Source organism: Lactuca serriola, chromosome 9 (genome assembly GCF_051521515.1).
Source record: "Lactuca serriola cultivar US96UC23 chromosome 9, Lser_US96UC23_V15, whole genome shotgun sequence".
Lineage (NCBI taxonomy): Eukaryota > Viridiplantae > Streptophyta > Magnoliopsida > Asterales > Asteraceae > Lactuca > Lactuca serriola.
Genome location: NC_136416.1, coordinates 61842006 through 61860762, shown reverse-complemented (window position 1 = coordinate 61860762; position 18757 = coordinate 61842006). Strand labels below are relative to the sequence as shown.

Here is an 18757-nt window from a genome sequence, read left to right as displayed (position 1 = left end):
TTGACCAATTGTCTTCCGGGGACATTTTGGGAGATTGGAAATTTACAAGTATGGTTTACAGTGAATATAGGTGGTGGAGTTCGTGGTAGTGATCCGAGAGTTTGAGCTTATCTTACAAGTCGACAGTTGCGAGGTGAGTTATCATCACTATATCAATAGGGTCTAAGGCACCAAGGTCGGCCCTTTACAGATTGTATCCGGTTATGGCATGATATATTTATTGGTTACATCCTGGTAGTTAGGATGGTGATATGCTTATGCGTAGTGACCTAGTTAGGTCAGTGTTCTGGTGATAGGATGATGCTATGTTAGTGACCTATTAGGGTTGTATCCCAGTTATTAGGATGTTGCTATGATTAGTGATCTGTTAGATCGGTTTGACTGTTATGATATGAGCTAGTGTATGATATTTATGTGTACATATTTGTTTGATTAGGGGTTGGGTTGAGGCGATCCTGCTTTGTGTTGTAGGCCAACATACCCGGTGAGCGGTCCGGATAGGCTGTAGGCCCTACGAGGCGGTCCAGTCATGCTGAAGGCTCGGGAGCGGTCCAAATAGGTTGTAGGCCCTACGAGGCGGTCCAGTCAAGCTGAAGGCTCATTATGTATGTTTTTTGTATTTGTTATATATTATGATTATATTGGTATGGTGTTGGTATTTTGGGGTAGCTCACTAAGCTTTCGGGCTTACAGTTCAGTTTGTTGTTTCAGGTACTTCTGGTGATCGAGGGAAGGCGAAGGCCTGATCATACCGCTCCTCCTACTGCTATGTTTTATGATTGGAAACTGGGATACTCTTATGATTATTATTATGAAAACAAATTATGTAAAGATTAAATGGTTTTTTTAAGTGTGTTGAAAAAGTTTTAATTTGGCATGATTTTATGGGTGTTACATTAAGGTATCAATATCAACTTAGAATCCTAGTGTCCCTTAAACTCTAAATAAAGGGCTTAATAGCTTAATTTTATAATAGAGCTTCATACTAGCAATATGATATATTCCAAAGGTCATTCCATATTCAAATGAATGCTTCCAAACACATAATATCATGCTAAATCATATTCTAAATTATTTTAGGCTCTTAATATAACTATAGATTTACCAACTTTAATCCATAGTTTCCCAAATTTCCCTTATGGAAAATAGTCCTTGGAATCACTTCTGAATCTAGTAACTGTAACACCCCATTTTCACTTTATAGTGTGAACGACCAATTACGCAAATACACATTTTTGATAGAGGACTATTTTGGATAAATAGTCTTGGAAAAGGTCATAGTAGTCGTTAAAGCGAGATTGTACACATTTAGTAGGCCGAAATCTGACTTCGTATGAGGAAGTTGTGATTTTTAGAAGTTTCAGCACAACAATTTATGACACAGAAACCGAAATAGAAATCGGTACATTATTAGGAAATACAATCTAAACGAGAGTTTAAGATCTCATACATATGATTTTTTTTTAAATATAAAGACAGTCTAGATAAGAATTCATATGAGAGAGTTATGATTTTTATACGGACTTTAACAATCTAAGCCTGTTAAAAATATAGCTTTAAAGAAAAAGTGAGAATTAGCCAACGGAGTCTAAATGAAAGTTGTAGATCTCGCTGATAGCTACACATGGATATAAAGAATGTCAAAACGGGGCTTGTATGGAGAATACATGATTTTTTGAAGAATTTGTTAGATTGCACGCAAACTGGCACGCACAGACCAAGCACACGGCACACACTAACACACCATCCAGAAGCTGCCAGGTGTCACCACCCGGACGACGCCACGTCAGCACCTCCGACCAAGTGCATGGCACACACCCAACCATGTGTGTAATTTTTGTGATATTAGACTTAGATATGGGATGATAGGTGGAACGGTTAAAGAGGCTGGGAGCCTATAGGCCCGCATGTGGACGAAATGGTGTGTAGGTTGTAAGTACACATACCTATGTTAATGTAATGGCGTGAAGGCCAAAATACACATAGATATATGTTAAAAAAATGGTGTGAACGTCGTAAGTACATATACACTCATGTTAACGAAATGGAGTGTAGGTCATAAGTACACATATTACTGGCAGATCGTACGCCATTATTTGTATGCATGTATATGGTATTATGGGGAACTTACTAAGCCTATCGCCTACCTAGTTGTTATAAATGTTTAGTACTTCGTAAGAAAGGCAAGGTTCAACTGTACACATGCGCATTCACAACATGCTTCCGCATGATGTAACTATACTATGATATATTTAATAAATAAAAATGAAAAATTTTGGGTTGAAAATCGGTACATGACAAGTTTGTATCAGAGCCCTGGTTTGAGTGAACTGGATGAACACTCATGGTATTCCAGACTTAAACTAAGGATCTGAGTAATTGATAAATCTTTTCATAAAAAGAATAATACAAAAAGGAAAGAATGTGATGCATCCAATCAGCCAAAGCTTAGAAAGGAAAGTGGTTCCTAAAATATCCATATGTGTTATGTTTGCTGATATATGAAATGTTATGAATGCATGCTAGTATGTAGGCTAGGGATCTTTTCAGGAATTTCCAGTTAAAATTGCTTGATACATAAGATGCCTTGTAGCTTAAAGATTTGTTTCTTAATTGTTGCTTAGAACCTATATTGATATTAACCAGTTATTTGACAAATACATTTGGTTGCATGCTCCTAAAATAAAATAATTTTAGATTTCTTGATTTGGTGCTATTTCGCAGCTCTTGTATGACTCTAACCGTCATAGTATCGGATCTTTCAGTCAACAGACTACTTGATTTTAGAGGCGTGTAATCTTATTCATCTGATAATTAGTTAATATTGATACAAGTTCTTCCTTAGCTAATAGTAAGGTGAAGTAGGAAGGAATCTTGGAAGGAAAGTCTAACAAGTCTAATATATGCTTGATAGGGAATATATGATGGGTTTTGAGCATTCTAACACTCCTATGGTGTGCATGCAACCCTATGTGCCTTGGATCTATGTTTTCACTATTATACATGCAAATATACAAAATTCCAAAGCATCATCCTAACTAGCATATTATGGAGCAACTATACTACAAAAGTCTAGTTAGATGACATACCTTATGATGGAGCTTAAAGTTTTCAACCTTTAAGAGCTTAGCCCCAATAGTGTGGAAGCCTCAAATGGAATCACACAACACCACCAACAGATGGAATAACTTGAGAAGAAGGTTACTTTGGTTCTCCCTATGAAAATCGGCAGTTGCCCTCTCTTTGTGTATCCACTTGTGTCATTTCTGAACCATGGGATCCTTTATATAGTGTGGCTCATTAGGGTTACACCATGTAAACTCTAATGTGCATGACTTTCCATTTACTTCATGATCCATGGGTTTTAACCTCCATGGAGTGTCCATGGGTTACCACATGGGTTAAGCCCGACATGAAAAACAATGGATCACAAGCCCACATATATAAGAATGAATGATTTAGGTGCTGTTTGTTTTTCTGAAGCCAAAATGTCTGCAGTCTGCGGACCACATCTGCAAGCCTCTGCAGCAGAAGAGGTGGACCAAACGTCTGCAGTCTGCAATAAGAAGACTGTTTGTTTTTTAACGTCTGCAGGCTGCTGAAATAAACTGAATTTTAAATAAAATTATTTTACAAACTTAAAATGATTATTCAACACCAAAATTTTAATAATAATAGTCTTATAACATTGAAAATAAAATTAATGCAACTAAATTAGTCATACAATAAAAAAAATGTTTTACAATAACAATTTCATTTAAAACAATTCAATCTATATTGTGCATCAACTGATCAGCAATTTCATCACGTAACTGAGTCATATATTCACGGTCTGCTGCAGTACCATGTGTTGGAATCTCGTCTTCATCATCATCAATGGCCACATTGTTATTTCGAAACGGGACATTGGGTTCATCGTATCGTGCGAAATACTCATCACTCAATCCTTCTTTCCTTATATAATTATGAAGCGCGAAGCATGCCATGGCAATGTTTCTTTGTGTCACAAACGGGAATGGTGCCATCCTCTTCAATATAGGGAAGCGTGCTTTCAAAACACCAAAAGCACGCTCAATGACATTCCGAAGTTTTGCATGTCCATGGTTAAATTTTTCTTTATTGGTCAATGCACGTCTTTGACGAAAATCTCCAAGCCAATACCTCACATTACGATAAGGGGCCATAAATCCTCGAGTGTGTGCATACGCGGCATCACAAAGATAATATTTGTCTGAAAAAATGCAAAACACTAATCAATTTTCAAATTAAAATAAAAATATTTAAAAAAAAACAAAAATTTACCTGGTGGTGGAAACGGGAATGATGCTTGTGGATCGGCTACTGCTTCTGATAATATTCTGGAGTCATGCGCTACCCCTTCCCACCCGGTCACAACAAATGTAAAAATCATATTGAAGTCACAAATTGCCAATACGTTTTGGTAGCAATCTCCCTTTCCCCTACTTCTATATAAGTCTTGTTTCTTAGCAGGGACAACAGCATGTATCAAAGTGCCATCAAGTGCACCAACTGCTCCTTTGAAAACCCTTCGTAGCCTCCTATTATGTCCTGGAATGTTTGGATTCGGATTAAAAGATGTTGGTACTATAACATCTTGTGCGAAAAGCATCATTTTTTCCAACACTTCATAAAAAAATTTATGAATTGTTTGCTTCGAGTGTTGAAATCTCCGCTTGATAATCACGTAACGTTGATTATGTCCGATCATCATCAAAAACATAGCCATCTTTTCCTCAACTGATACATGTTTGCTGTCCTTTAATGAGTAATTTGCTCTAAAATGAGCACATAGTCGTACAAAAGATTCACGGGACATGCGTAATACTTCAACACATTGTAAACGATTACGGTGTAATAACTCCAATGTGTATTCGTGTCCCGTCATTTCTGAATCATTATCCCGCAATCGTTTCACACCCCTCTTCCAAAAATAACGGATGTATAGGTACATTAGAATTACGAGAAGTAACTTTTGATCGTGATCCATATGAACCTAAAATCAACAAAGTGGAACTTTAAAAAGCATTACATAAACTATATTTCAAGTATCAAATAAACATTCCATTAATCATATTTCAAGCCAAAATAACATTACATAAACCATATTTCAAGTATCAAATAAACATTCCATTAATCATATTTCAAGTACCAACAAGGGCAAAAAGACCTAACAAAATAGTTCCAACAAAGGCAAAAACATTTAACAAAGTAGTTCCAACAAGGGCAAAAAGACATAACAAATACTTTCAACACTAGAAAATCATCGAACAATCTTCCCATCCTTCAAAACTCCTAAACTGGTACCCGTCATCTCAAGCCACCCTCGTAATATCTCGGGAACATTGGGCAAATGCATCCACATCTCTCTCATGTTCATGGTTCCTCCAAAAATATGATATGCGACAAAGCGTAAAGGATCTGTAGGGCCTAACTGAAGGACCTCTAGCTTCTCTAAACACTGAGGAATTGTATACCCTTTAGTCAAACTTTGTAGAGCTTTCTTCATTTCAAATGCTAAATCGTCAGCAGTAACAGAAGTTCCATCAGGTGAAGAAGCAGACGGTGAGGCACTAGGAGCTATAGGAGTTGAGGGTTTAGCCCTTTTGTTGGGGTTACCGGATGGTGTAGCAGTATATGGTGAACCAGCAGAAGGTGAAGCAGCAGAAGGTGAACCAGCAGAAGGTGAAGCTGCAGAAGGTGAAGCAGCAGAAGGTGGTGGCTCATGATGAGGAGTGTCAGCACCATCATCATCCATTGCATCAAAAGGGGTGGCGGTGATCTGAAGTGGTGGAACACGACAGGAGGATGCGCCAGCTACTGATGATGATTGGGTTGAGTAACTCCTAAAATTACCAGTAGCACTATTTCCATCAAAAAGACGTGCACAAAGATCAGGAAAAGGCAGTGGAATTGTTCTCAAAGAAGCAACTTTCGGATGCCCCTAAACCCAAATGTAACAAGAAATAATATAAGAATATTTGGCAACTTCAAACATAAATGTTATATATATATATATATATATATATATATATATATATATATATATATATATATATATATATATATATTATTGTATATTAATGTATATGTACCTTCTTAAAATCATCCCACTCCTCGGCTGTTAAATTAAAAGTGTTTGTTTGAGAATTGTATATATTACCGGTTTTGTTTTTTAAATATACCCATCCAGTGTATTTGGCTTTCAGATTGTCATATGCGTTTTTCATTTGTTTTTGAGTCAACTCAACCCCAAATTTCTCCTTAAGAACTCTTCCAAGCCTTATCCATGAATCTTTCTGCAAACTTAATCTTTTTCTACCAACACTCTCTACTTCTTCAATACAAGTATCCAATAAGCATTTTAAATGCTCATTGGTCCATTGTTGTTTTTCTCCCATCTCTAATAACCAACTAACAATAAACAGTGAACAAGTAACATCATTATTTCAAGAAAAAAAATTTATTTTCACGACAAATTTGTAATTTTGTTTGATTTTCAATCACAATAATGTGAAACTTTTTATTCAATTATAAATAACCTCAATTAGAGTGTTTTAATTCAAAGTTTTCTAAAAAACTTTATAAATCAAATAAACTTCACTTTAACGACAAAAAACTTTACTTCTATAAAATAAACAAAACTTATGTCTCTTTTTGATGCTTTCTATAATATACATACAAAATCAACAATCATATACATATACACTATCATATAAATATACACAATCAATAATCATATATATATATATATATATATATATATATATATATATATATATATATATATATATATATATAACTTTGAATTACTGCATATTTAAGCACAAACACATCACAACAATCTAGTTGAGGCTTTTTATTGCTAATTGAAGCACAAACACATAATCAAATCTAGGTTCAATTGCTAATTGAAGCACAAACACATCACAACAATCTAGTTGAGGCTTTTTATTGCTAATTGAAGCACAAACACATCACAACAATCTAGGTTCAATTGCTAATTGAAGCACAAACACATAATCAAATCCAATTTCACATTCAAAGATAAATTACTTTCATTACAAATGTTTTTATTTTACACAATTTAGTTGACAACAATCTTTTGAGGCTTTTTATTCTACCTGTTCAATTACTACAACAGATTGTTGTGGAATCTTGATCAATACATCATTTTAAATTTGAATAAGATGAGGCTCAAATAACAGAAACGTGTAGCTCACAGCAGGAAAAAATAAAAACAGAAACGTGTAGCTCACAGCAGGAAAAAAAAAAAAAAAAAAAAACGAACCTGTGCGATCGAAGTCTCCGGTGTAGCTGGGGGGGCGACGCTCTCCGGCCGGTGGCGAGCAGGGTGGTTAACGGCGGCGAGCAGACGATCGAGCAGGGTGGAGTATGATCGATCGATCGATCGAGGGTTGTTGTTCGCCGGCTGCTGCAATCGATTATGAAGTTCGGAAAATCGGAGGACGCCGGATCGGAGAGGAAGGCGGCGATTGATGGCTTTGATCGGAGAGGAGGGTTGCGACGGTGGTGGTCGCTGCAAGGTGGAGAACGATCGAACGATGGAGGGTTTTTTCTGGGAGGGTTGGACGAGGACGGGAGGCGGAAGCAAAAGAAAAAAAGACGCGTTTTTTTTTTAGGTTAAAGGACTTGCAGACTTTAGAAGATGCTATCCCATATCTGTGTGGTGAAGACCTCGCGCAGATGTTTTTATGTCTGCGCACTTCAGAAAAACAAACAGACTGCAAACCATTATGTCTGCGCGTGGTCTGCGCCTCGCAGACAGAAGAGGTCACGCAGACCTGCAGAGAAAAAACAAACACCCTCTTACATAATCAATCCTCATATATTTAATAAGTCTCTTTTGATTACAAAATTAATTCCAAATTAATTTTTGATCAATACTAATCAAATAATATGATTTCATATTAAAATATTAGAACTTATAATATATTAATATAAATCACAAATAACCTTTTCTTACTTGTCTATCCAGTTGTTCTGATGTCATGCAACCCAAATGGACCATGCTACTCTTGGGTCGGGTACATACCAATAATAGTTATGGGCTTAAACATCTAATCCAACAATATATTTGTAAGGTTGGGCGTCCGTAAAGATGCAAAGTCCTATTGGAGTATAGGAAAACTTGTTTTATGTGCTCACAGGACACATACATACATACATACATATATATATATATATATATATATATATATATATATATATATATATATAAATTATTAGCGGTCAACGTATGTAGTATTGGAAGTGACTTGGAAACTGCAAGACAATTTTTGGGACAAGTATGAGTAGGTGTGAAAGGTAGTAAAGGCCTATACTACCTGAAGCATATGACTCATACTTGGATCAAGAAGAGTCACAAAGTTACTAAGGCACTAGTAATTAGGTAGATAGTGTGGCTAACACTATGAATTCGTTTCATTTTCATCATTACCTATTGTATGGTGATGTCTAGAAGAGTGACTCTAAGTTCAATATAAAGTGGCCATATAAGATCAAGTCTGTTTTATGTAAGTAAGTTATGTTCTGATAACTTTTTCCGACGTGGTACCAACTTTATTCGTGAGATTTAAGAAGGAAGTAATCAAGATAATCAACAGAAGAGTTGCAAGCTTTTTTGGTGCAAAGCAACTAGTAGCTATAGTTGCTACCTCTTGTGGATCGATTGTATATCAACCCCCATAACCTAAGGAGATAATGATGGAGTGAATCCAGTAACCACCATTGTTGTTAAGTAGTTCGAATACGTTAGAATACCCCCATATACTAATTAGTTATATGTGTGTGTTAGTGTGTTTTAAGACAACATTGTGCTTATCATGCTTTGGTCGTGCCATGCAAAAAGATCCCTTACAGTAGGCACAATTAGTAGTACTTCGAAGAGAATGTCGAAGGTCATTAGATATGACAGATATGAGTTTCTTCAAAGTCAAAAGGAGCTACAATTCTCATAGGCAAAGCCGACTTAGACTTCGGCTAGTTACGAGCAGTAGCAGATGATGGTGGAGCTAAGTGGGGGAGAACCAATCCTCAGGGAGAAAGTACGAAAGGGAAGTTCAACTTTTCGATTTCGACGTCAAGATCCAGGAGAGTTGTAGTGTAACACCGTAAATTTTCAACTAAATTTTTTTCATTTTTAAAATCACATAATTTCAAATTATTACTTTTCAAAAACCATGATTGTTTAAATTATCACAAAACACAAATCAATAATTTTTAATAATAATCCAGGATCCTCTAAAACATAAACTCCATCTCGTGTGTACATTCAAGTCGGCGCCTTCCCGTGATCCTGAGAAGTACCTAAAGCACATATCAAATAACATGGTAAGCACCAAGCTTAGTGAGTTCCCCAGAATACCACATACATATCATTAGCCTCTCATGGCTACATCTCGATAGAGACCCTCCGGTCAATGTGTCTCAGTGGGGACCCTCCGGTCCCACAATTCGGGTTGGACCCTCCAGTCCAATCTCAATAAAGCTCGGAACAATACACAGCATAAATCACAAAGACATAATGTAGGATATCACAACTCTCAATATAATCATACAAGACCATTTGGTCACACAATGTCACCATTCATGGTAAGTATAGTGAGAAGAATCACCTCGTAACCCTCGAACGGTCTAATCCTCGCCTACACGTCATGATCATCTCTAACTAACACTTATCACCTCAACCTAAATAAGTTAAGCTAAAATCTTTCTCTAAACCTTGGAAAGGGTAAAAGACCATTTTACCCCTCCATGGTCTCCATAATCCATGTCTTGACCAAACCCTAAAAGTCAACAGAAGTCAACACTCGAGTCAACATTCCATGTTGACCTAACTCGTCGAGTGCATTTATGTGACTCGTCGAGTTACCTCGTTTACTCAAAAATGTCATGAAAATCCAACTTAACTCGTCGAGTTGTCCCGTCAACTCGCCGAGTTACAACGTGTCGAGACTCTTCGGGAAAAACCCAAACCGACTCGTCAAGTCAGCTCACCAACTCGTCGAGTCCCTTCAGTCTATTTTCTCATTCAGATGTTTTTAGGTAGAAATGATGTCTCATACTCTGGATCTAACCTTCTAAGGTTCACTTATCATGTAAAGCTGCAAGATTTATGTTCATGCATGACATCTAGGGCTCAAAATGTCAAAACAAGCTCCATAAAGGGTTTCATGCATGGAGACTTGCCCAAAGCTTGATAAAGCTTGGATCTTTAAGCTCATGGGACCTCTTTTTGTCCAGATCTGGAGTCTCAACTCCATGGCAAGCTCCAGCAACTCAAGAACCACAAGATAAGGGGGAAAAGCCCTAACTCCCTAGAAAGAGATCTATCAAAAGAAATGCTCAAATTGGTAGCTTTTTACCTCCAAATTGAAGCTTGCACAGAGAAACACTTGATCCACAAACCTCTTCTCGTTCCAAGGCTTGATGCTCTTCACTCTTCTTCCAAATCTGCACTAAAACACCCAAAGTTAGCTCCTCTCTCACACAAATGCATACACACGATTAGAGTCTCTCACAGAAGGGTTAGGGTGATAAGGGAGGCGGAAATGAGGGCTTAAGGTTCTTTAAATAGGACACAAAACTTGAAAATTAGGGTTTTCTCACCTAGCTCCTACTGTATGAGTCAGGGTCCTCTGACTTGTCGAGTAGACTCTAAAATCCCGCGGCCATTACACTCTCTACTCGGCGAGTTGGTGCTCCCAACTCGTCGAGTTGCCCTGCCAAAATGAATGAAATTAATTAAATAATATACCTGGGACTCGGGATGTTACATGCAACACAAGTAGTTGGAGGTTGTTAGTTTTGGTTTCGTAATGCAGGTAATAGAAGACGGAAGCCTTCTTGTAGATTACCTATAGGCTATGAGTTTTTTTCTTCTTGAGGAAAAGGTTAGTCTTTCATTCCAAACGTCTGATAGGATTTAGGAAATTGCCAAATTCTCAGGTGCAGCTCAGATAGTCAAGAGAAACGTATAGGTTTGTGCCTTCGAGGATGTAGGATTTATCCTCGCGGAAGAGGATCGGGAATTTTGTAACACCCTATTTTTACCATTCCATAGGGTTCAATATAAACAAATGTTTATATAATTCAAAGTAGAAATATATTACTCTTTAGCCAAGTAAAATAGGAAAAATAAATTGAATCGTCTATAAATCGTAAAAATGGGTATGCCAAAACATATATATTATTATATATTTAGAAAGTACCCGTCATCCCGATCCCAAAAATATAACTGTCATAGAAATCCGATTCCGTATGAATTAGATATGATTTTTATAAGATATAAAAGTCAGTCGTTGTCAAGGAATGTGTGACGTGAAAAAGCTACGAAGAAAATGGTTGAACTTTAGCTAAAGTCACCAAAGGGAAAATCATAGTACTCTTTAAGATAGGAATTTTAAGAAAAAGAATTCCAAAAATGGAGTCCATACGAGAGAGTTATACGAAAGTAATGGTTTGTATACATACATATGTCATTATATGGTTGATAGGATTTGTTTGTGCTCAAGTCCGCAGTTGACACTCAACTTCCTAAACCGATCTTACAATCGCATCACTCACTACAAGTGAGTTCATACCCCTTAATTAACCTTTTAAATGTTTTTAAATGCTTTTATGGGGGGGGGGGGGGGGAATACAAGTTGAATCACTTTAGTTATAATATCAATCACATGTGATTTATAACTATCAAACATGTGGATTTACTATACTTCTAACTGTTTTTTCAACAAATCTACTTCAAAATGATTATCAAACTCTTTTACACGTTAAACTTATTATAAAACTTGTTCTTAATTACCAAAATGATTATCAAAATCATTTAATTATATAAAAATATGGACGAAAAATAAAGTAGGAATTAGTTGTTGGGGTCTAAAGGAAAGTTGTAGATCTCGTTAATAGCTTCATGAGGACATAAACAACGTTAAAACGGAGTTCGTATAAAGAAGTTACAGAATTTACAAAATCTACATTTCCATATCGTTGTAGAAATTAATAAGTTATAGTATTATAGTTTAATACTCGTTAGGCATGTCACCCGTCTGTTGGATCACCAATCGGATCACCCAGATCTTGTCAATCGTCTAAGTAACTGTCTAGTTGAGTTCATCTCACTATACTATGTATTCCAGTATGTATCCATGTATGTTAGGATATATGAACTAGCAGTGTAGAGCTCGTAGTATAGTTTTATATGTGTCTGTAGAGCCGAATATGTAGTATCTATGTGCCTGATTGTTGATATGCTTATAAGTTGTTTCAAATTAGTTAGGGGATGATGGCGGAACGACAAAGAGGTCAGGAGCCTACATGCCCACGTGTTAACGAAATGGCACGTAGGTCGTAAGTACACATTGATACGTATTAATCAAATGGCACGTAGGTTGTAAGTATACGTAGACACGTGTTGAAAACAAAATGGGGTGTAGGTCGTAAGTCTAAAATACATATATTATTTGTATGCATGTATGTGTATTATTGTATATGGTATATTTTGGGAACTCACTAAGCCTTGCGCTTACCCAGTTGTTATAAATATTTTTTAGGCAATTGATTGGTTTGTGAGTAGGGAAAGGTTCGACTGTACTCATGCGCATTCGCAATCATGTTTTTCGCATTATACTCTGATGTAAATGAATATTTAATAAATAAAAATGAAATTTTTTGTTTGAAAATGTGGGAAGTAACATATTCAATAGGTAGTATAGTTTGCCATACAGAGCATCAAGTACTCAAAGGATACACCATACTTAGTGTGACAACCCGAAATTTCTATCTTGTACAATAGACCAATGTAATAAAAGTTAGACTCGTTTTGCTATCTTTTTAACATGGTTTAAGGTCTATTTGAGTGTTCTAAACCTAGTACAACTAAGATAGGAGCCTAGAAATGGGATAACACGATGCATATCAAGCACACTCGGGCCAAACACTCCAACACATGGAGTGTGCGGCCGCACACTTGAGTGTACGGCCACACACAAGTGTGTGCTGCTGCACATCCATTCCAACCACACACCCCCACCTATAAATGCTACCCTTAGTCATTTTTTAACACTTTTCCCACTCCTTCAAAGTTGGAACACGTTTCTCTCTCAAGTGCCATCCAAATCTTCATCTTGATCTTCATAAAAGTAAGTAATCCTTCCTTTGATTAGTTGATACTTGAACTTATCTAGCCTTCTTCCATACTTTGGTCCATGAAAAACACATTTTTGGTGTTAGATCTTCAAAAACACCAAGAACACATACTAAACTTTTTGGAGTTTAACCATACTTCTAAGCCTCTAAATCATGCATACACTTATCATAGCTTGTTATATGCCAAGAACACTTGAAGATATGTAGGAAAAACGCCATTTCTCATAATCTCCAGGAGTGTACGGCCGCACACACCATGTGCAACCATACACACCTCTTTTAGGTCCTAAAATAGCAATAAACTCCATATAAGGCTAGAACATGAAGTAGAAACCTTCCTAGATGAGTCCTAAGGCCTTAAAAATATGTTTTGACACACTTCATGGGGTGTGTACGGCCACACACACACCATGTCCGCACACACACACCCAAATGGTGTATTTTGACCATACACTCCCTTGTATAGCCATATACCCCTTATATACAATCATATATGGTTTTAACACTTCAATATAAGTGTTTACTAGTCCCTAAGGTGGGCCCAATTCAATAATTAGTTGTTACCAACACTAATTGTATACATACATATGTCATTATATGGTTGATAGGATTTGTTTGTGCTCAAGTCCGCAGTTGACACTCAACTTCCTAAACCGATCTTACAATCGCATCACTCACTACAAGTGAGTTCATACCCCTTAATTAACCTTTTAAATGTTTTTAAATGCTTTTATGGGGGGGGGGGAATACAAGTTGAATCACTTTAGTTATAATATCAATCACATGTGATTTATAACTATCAAACATGTGGATTTACTATACTTCTAACTGTTTTTTCAACAAATCTACTTCAAAATGATTATCAAACTCTTTTACACGTTAAACTTATTATAAAACTTGTTCTTAATTACCAAACCATTACTTTCAATTCTTTAAACTGATATATTATCAAAACAATGTCCGGTACATATATAAATAAGTAAGGTTTGAAGGACTTAGGACTGATAACTCGCTTTAATTCATGTTCCTTGTTTGGTTGTGGAGTTAGAGTACTCTGTTGTTTGTCCGAGTGTCGTTTGATCCTTAGTTATATATTATGTATATATGTATGGATATAAAGCTTTTACTTCAGTTCCAACACCTTTGGGTAGCAAAGGTGCATAAGCTTGCTAAGTCATTCAAACAACAGTTCTAGTAAGCTATAATAGGTATAGTTTAGGGTTATACTACTTGCTAGTTTCTAGTACAATGAAACATACAAAGAGTCAGTTCATACATGAGTCGAAACATACTATACACTATAAAGAGGGATCATACACTAGTACATACTATTCATACACACTATATAATATACAATAGAACGTACTATGATGAGAATCAGATAGGACATACACTACACTAGTACATACAATACATACACACTATAACATAAATGTGAGGCACTACTTCGGGGCATGGCATTTGTCATGGCTCGTCATGTAACCAGAGTCTTCTGAAGGGAGAGCATGGATTCGTGTATAGATATATATTGGACTGACCGTCCTTCACCTTGCTGCTAGCTACAGTGGGACCCGTAGGTCTTCGAGTGATGAATGTCATACCATTTCGACGTCTTCGTGCGTCGTGTTTTACTAGGTCGATCAAGTGTGGTTACAAATTATATCATGTTATACCTTAATTAACAGTTGGTTTAAGGTAGTTAGTACAGCAGTAGTTACTATAACATAAAACTACAGTACTTCATTATTTTCCCCATTACATTTACTTTGTGATCTTCACATAAACAATAATGTACAAACTATATTTTATTAATGATAGTAACATTTGGGAAGAATACTCACTCTTATAATGAACAAACACACAACACACTTGATGCCTTGGTAGAAGGCTACTTTTAGTTGAAAATATAGGATTTTCTAAGAGATACAAACAATTACTACAAACATTTACAAACTCATACTTTCAAACGCTTACAAACATTTACATAAAAACAATGACACTAAAATGCTTATGAACTCACCAACTTTAAAGCTGATAAACTCTTTGAAAATCACTTGTATTCTCAGGTCGTCAGTAGACAGGTACCGAGGCCATCTTTTGAGAAGATGGAACACTTTCAAGACTCATCTTTTATTTTGATTCATTATTTTTGGTGTCTTATAAACTGTACAAACATAATTGTATTAAGATATATTATTAATGCAATGGATGATGTTGTTTGCTTGTTTACTTTATTTCTGTGTTGTGATACTGTACATGAAGTCCTCCGCCCCATAACGTTTCCGCCGTTCCGGTTTTGGGGTGTGACAGATTGGTATCGAAGCATTGTTTATAGTGAATCGAGTATATCAACCCATAAAAGATATACTAACTATAAACATAATGGGATTAAAATACTCTGACCAAGAGTTTATACTTTTAAATAATAAAATATTTAACTTAGTATACAAACCTGCATTCATACTAAAATCAGTGTCACTAGGACAGAACGAAAGTATTACGATTGTTGAATATCACAAGTAAGCTCGGGGATATATGGTTAGTTCTGGGAGTGGCATAGCCTGATCAACTATGCTGGTCTGAGAAGTGATTAGCATATGCCCAAGATTGATTGTGATATGGCAACAAATCTAAAAACTCACCAACACTACTACAATGAAAACCTTAGAACAAAACATAATTCTAAAATAATATAGGAGTATTTTGTGTTACAATAATTCTTATCTGAGAACTAAAAAGGTCTTTATTAGGAGGTCAATAGTTGCTAAGTGGATACACTAAGGTTATATGTAACTAGGATGTCATAGACTTAGAATCTGTGATCTTTTCTTTACTCCATGTTCCTTGTTTGGTTGTGGGTTTAGAGTTAGGGTCACTTATTCGAAAGTCTATCCTGTTTTAAATACATATAACTGGTATGCGTTATGCAAGTATCGAAGTAACCGATAAAGATCATATTATAATTATCTTAAGTAGTACGTCTATTTATATAAGATTCTTATATCCCTTTTCTCGCGTAGATATCATGGCTGGATTCCATCCTCCCGGTGACCCGTACTTCCCAAATCAAGGCAATGCTGGATGGATTGATTATGAGCCGGAAGATGACCATCAAATCCCTTTGGACGATAACCTCACAGAAGGCTTTTCTGATGGTTCCGACTCCGAGCCTGAAGTCAACAACCTACCCCAAGAGGGTCAAGCCCCAAATCTCAACCCCCGACCCGCGTTTCAAGGTCCCACACCCTTGTAGGCAACAAACTTGAACCACTGGAGTGATAAGCAGGGTCAGGCCTTACCCTACAATGGGGACCGAAGCTTTTACAACCTAAGCGAGGTTGGTTCAGCTGACCGAGTCCTGCCCATCATAGTCCGTAGGATAGCTCGGAACGTCTAGCAAGGTCGTGCAGCCATCGACCGAGACATGGAAATTGATGCCAATTTGGGCGTTAACATGGTCCACATTCGCCATCTCAGCTATGGAAAGGTCTAGGAGAACCAATGAAGCTCTGTAGCAACAGCTAGCTACATCCCAAGCTGAAGTCAGAGAACTTCGAGCTCGTCAGGAAATTACTGAAAGGCGCATGAGAGACATGGAACACCGCCTGTCAGAGTCAAGGGCTCATTCTAGTGGTTCTCGTCGTAGATAGAGCCTACTCAATTCTCTCTTTTGGATATAACTTAGTTATGTAGAAACTCTAGTTTAATTTTCCTATTTTGTAAAGACTTTGGATCTGTCAAGTCTTGATTAGGTCGTACTTCTATCAAAATTTCCCCATCTTGGTTTGATGTAAGACCTACTTTTAGGTCATTTTTCATGAACTTGTTACATCAATAATACCAGTAATATTGACAGATATCTAACCTGTTAGAAAAGTTGTACTCTTGTGTCTCTCTACACTCCTATTGTGTCTCCATTTCAAAACATACACTCATTCAACTGTTGGACTATGGTGATTTAGCCCATGGATCACTCTCACTGTGCTTTCAATTGATTCTTCCTATCATGTTCATCTTTATAAACATATAGTTGAAAGATGCCTCCTCGTAAGTCGGCAAGGCGTGATCCTCCGATTACTCCAACTCCAATACCACCAACTCCTCCACAAATTGATACGTCAGCTCTAAATGCTGCAGTAGCTGTGGCTGTGGCAACAGCCATGGCTCAATATCATTCTACCGGTGCCAGCGGAGGTGGAACACCTGTTAATTCTACTCAAGGTGAACTCCTAGTGCGCTCGAGAGAGTGCTCCTACAAGGACTTCACCAATTGCAAGCCAAAGTCCTTTAAAGGGACTGGCGGAGTCATTTCCCTCTCACAGTGGTTCGAAAAGACGGAGTCAATCTTCGAGATCTGCTCCTGCCCAGCAGGGAGCAAGTTCAAGTTCGCTGCTTGCACCTTCGAAGAAAAAACTATCACAGACCGATCCAACATCAGTCTGCACACGCGGTTCATGAGATCCATGAATGCGACAAGAGCATTGTTGAGCCCGAAAGGCATCACCATGAACTCATAGTGGCCATAGCATGTCCAGAACGCAGTCTTCTACATATCCTCCTCTCTGACCCTCATCTGATGATGTCCTGAACGCACATCAATCTTGGAGAACCAAGATGCTCCCTGTAGCTGGTCAAAGAGGTCATCAATCCTCGGGAGTGGGTAATGGTTCTTCACTGTTACCTTATTCAACTCTTTATAGTCTATACACATCCGATACGACCTGTCCTTCTTCTTCACAAACAGAATCGGGGCTCCCCAGGGTGAACTGCTCGGTGTAACACCGTAAATTTTCTAACCAAATTTTTCATTTTTAAATTACAAAAATTCTCATAACGTATTTCACAAAAATCCCAATTATCAATTTAACAAAACACAGTTCCATAGTTGTTTGATTAATAATCCAGGATCCAAATAAAGATAACTCTTTATCTCGTGTGTACAATCAAACCGGCACCTTCCCATGATCCTGAGAAGTACCTGAAACATATAACACATAACACAGTAAGCACAAAGCTTAGTGAGTTCCTCAAAATACCACAAATACACACTAGCCACTCGAGGCTATAACTCTAAAACACCGTCCGGTCAATGTGTCTCAGTGGGACCCTCCAGTCCCACAACTCTAATGGACCCTCCGGTCCTAACTCTGTGGACCCTCCGACCCTAACTCTGTGGACCCTCTGGTCCTAGCTCTGTGGACCCTCCAGTCCTAACTCTATAAGCTCATAATAAATACACAACATGATTCACATAGACATAACGCAGGATATCGCAGTACTCAAATAAACACATAAGATCAATATATACACATATTACCATAACAGCATAAGTCACGAAGAGAGTATGCACCATAACACATAACACATAATAAACAAATAAGACCCTCCGGTCGATAGTGTATTAAGACCCTCCGGTCTATATGTACTGAGACCCTCTGGTCAATAATATACTAAGACCCTCCGGTCAATAGTGCAAATAAGACCCTCTGTTCATCAACAAGAATAAGACCCTCCGGTCACACACAAATTACAACACAGATAAGTATAGTGAGAAAACTCACCTCGAATG

General features: G+C 37.2%; 2 protein-coding genes across 2 annotated transcripts; both read right to left on the bottom strand.

Moving 5' to 3' along the window:
• Nucleotides 1–3767: 3767 nt before the first annotated feature.
• Nucleotides 3768–4906, bottom strand: LOC145075757 (uncharacterized). Its single transcript, XM_079021882.1, has 2 exons — nucleotides 4303–4906; nucleotides 3768–4231 (listed from the first exon to the last, which is right to left on the bottom strand). The coding sequence occupies exons 1-2, from the start codon at nucleotides 4904–4906 to the stop codon at nucleotides 3768–3770; spliced, it is 1068 nt and encodes a 355-aa protein (XP_078878008.1).
• A 289-nt stretch (nucleotides 4907–5195) lies between these two features.
• Nucleotides 5196–17350, bottom strand: LOC145075756 (uncharacterized). The gene is made up of 3 exons (XM_079021881.1): nucleotides 17169–17350; nucleotides 6114–6432; nucleotides 5196–5962 (listed from the first exon to the last, which is right to left on the bottom strand). The coding sequence occupies exons 1-3, from the start codon at nucleotides 17348–17350 to the stop codon at nucleotides 5282–5284; spliced, it is 1182 nt and encodes a 393-aa protein (XP_078878007.1). The 3' UTR covers nucleotides 5196–5281.
• Between the last annotated feature and the right edge of the window lie 1407 nt (nucleotides 17351–18757).

What these genes read in the sequence shown, in the direction of transcription:
- LOC145075756 (XM_079021881.1), bottom strand. Translation starts at nt 17,350, where the DNA reads ATGGCTGTTGCCACAGCCACAGCTACTGCAGCATTTAGAGCTGACGTA. An exon ending in AAGAATCAATTGAAAGCACA is followed by an intron (nt 6,433 to 17,168) that starts GTGAGAGTGATC and finishes GTTTATTGTTAG; the next exon opens with TTGGTTATTAGAGATGGGAG. An exon ending in AGTGGGATGATTTTAAGAAG is followed by an intron (nt 5,963 to 6,113) that starts GTACATATACAT and finishes ATTTGGGTTTAG; the next exon opens with GGGCATCCGAAAGTTGCTTC.
- LOC145075757 (XM_079021882.1), bottom strand. Translation starts at nt 4,906, where the DNA reads ATGACGGGACACGAATACACATTGGAGTTATTACACCGTAATCGTTTA. An exon ending in ATTCCCGTTTCCACCACCAG is followed by an intron (nt 4,232 to 4,302) that starts GTAAATTTTTGT and finishes GCATTTTTTCAG; the next exon opens with ACAAATATTATCTTTGTGAT.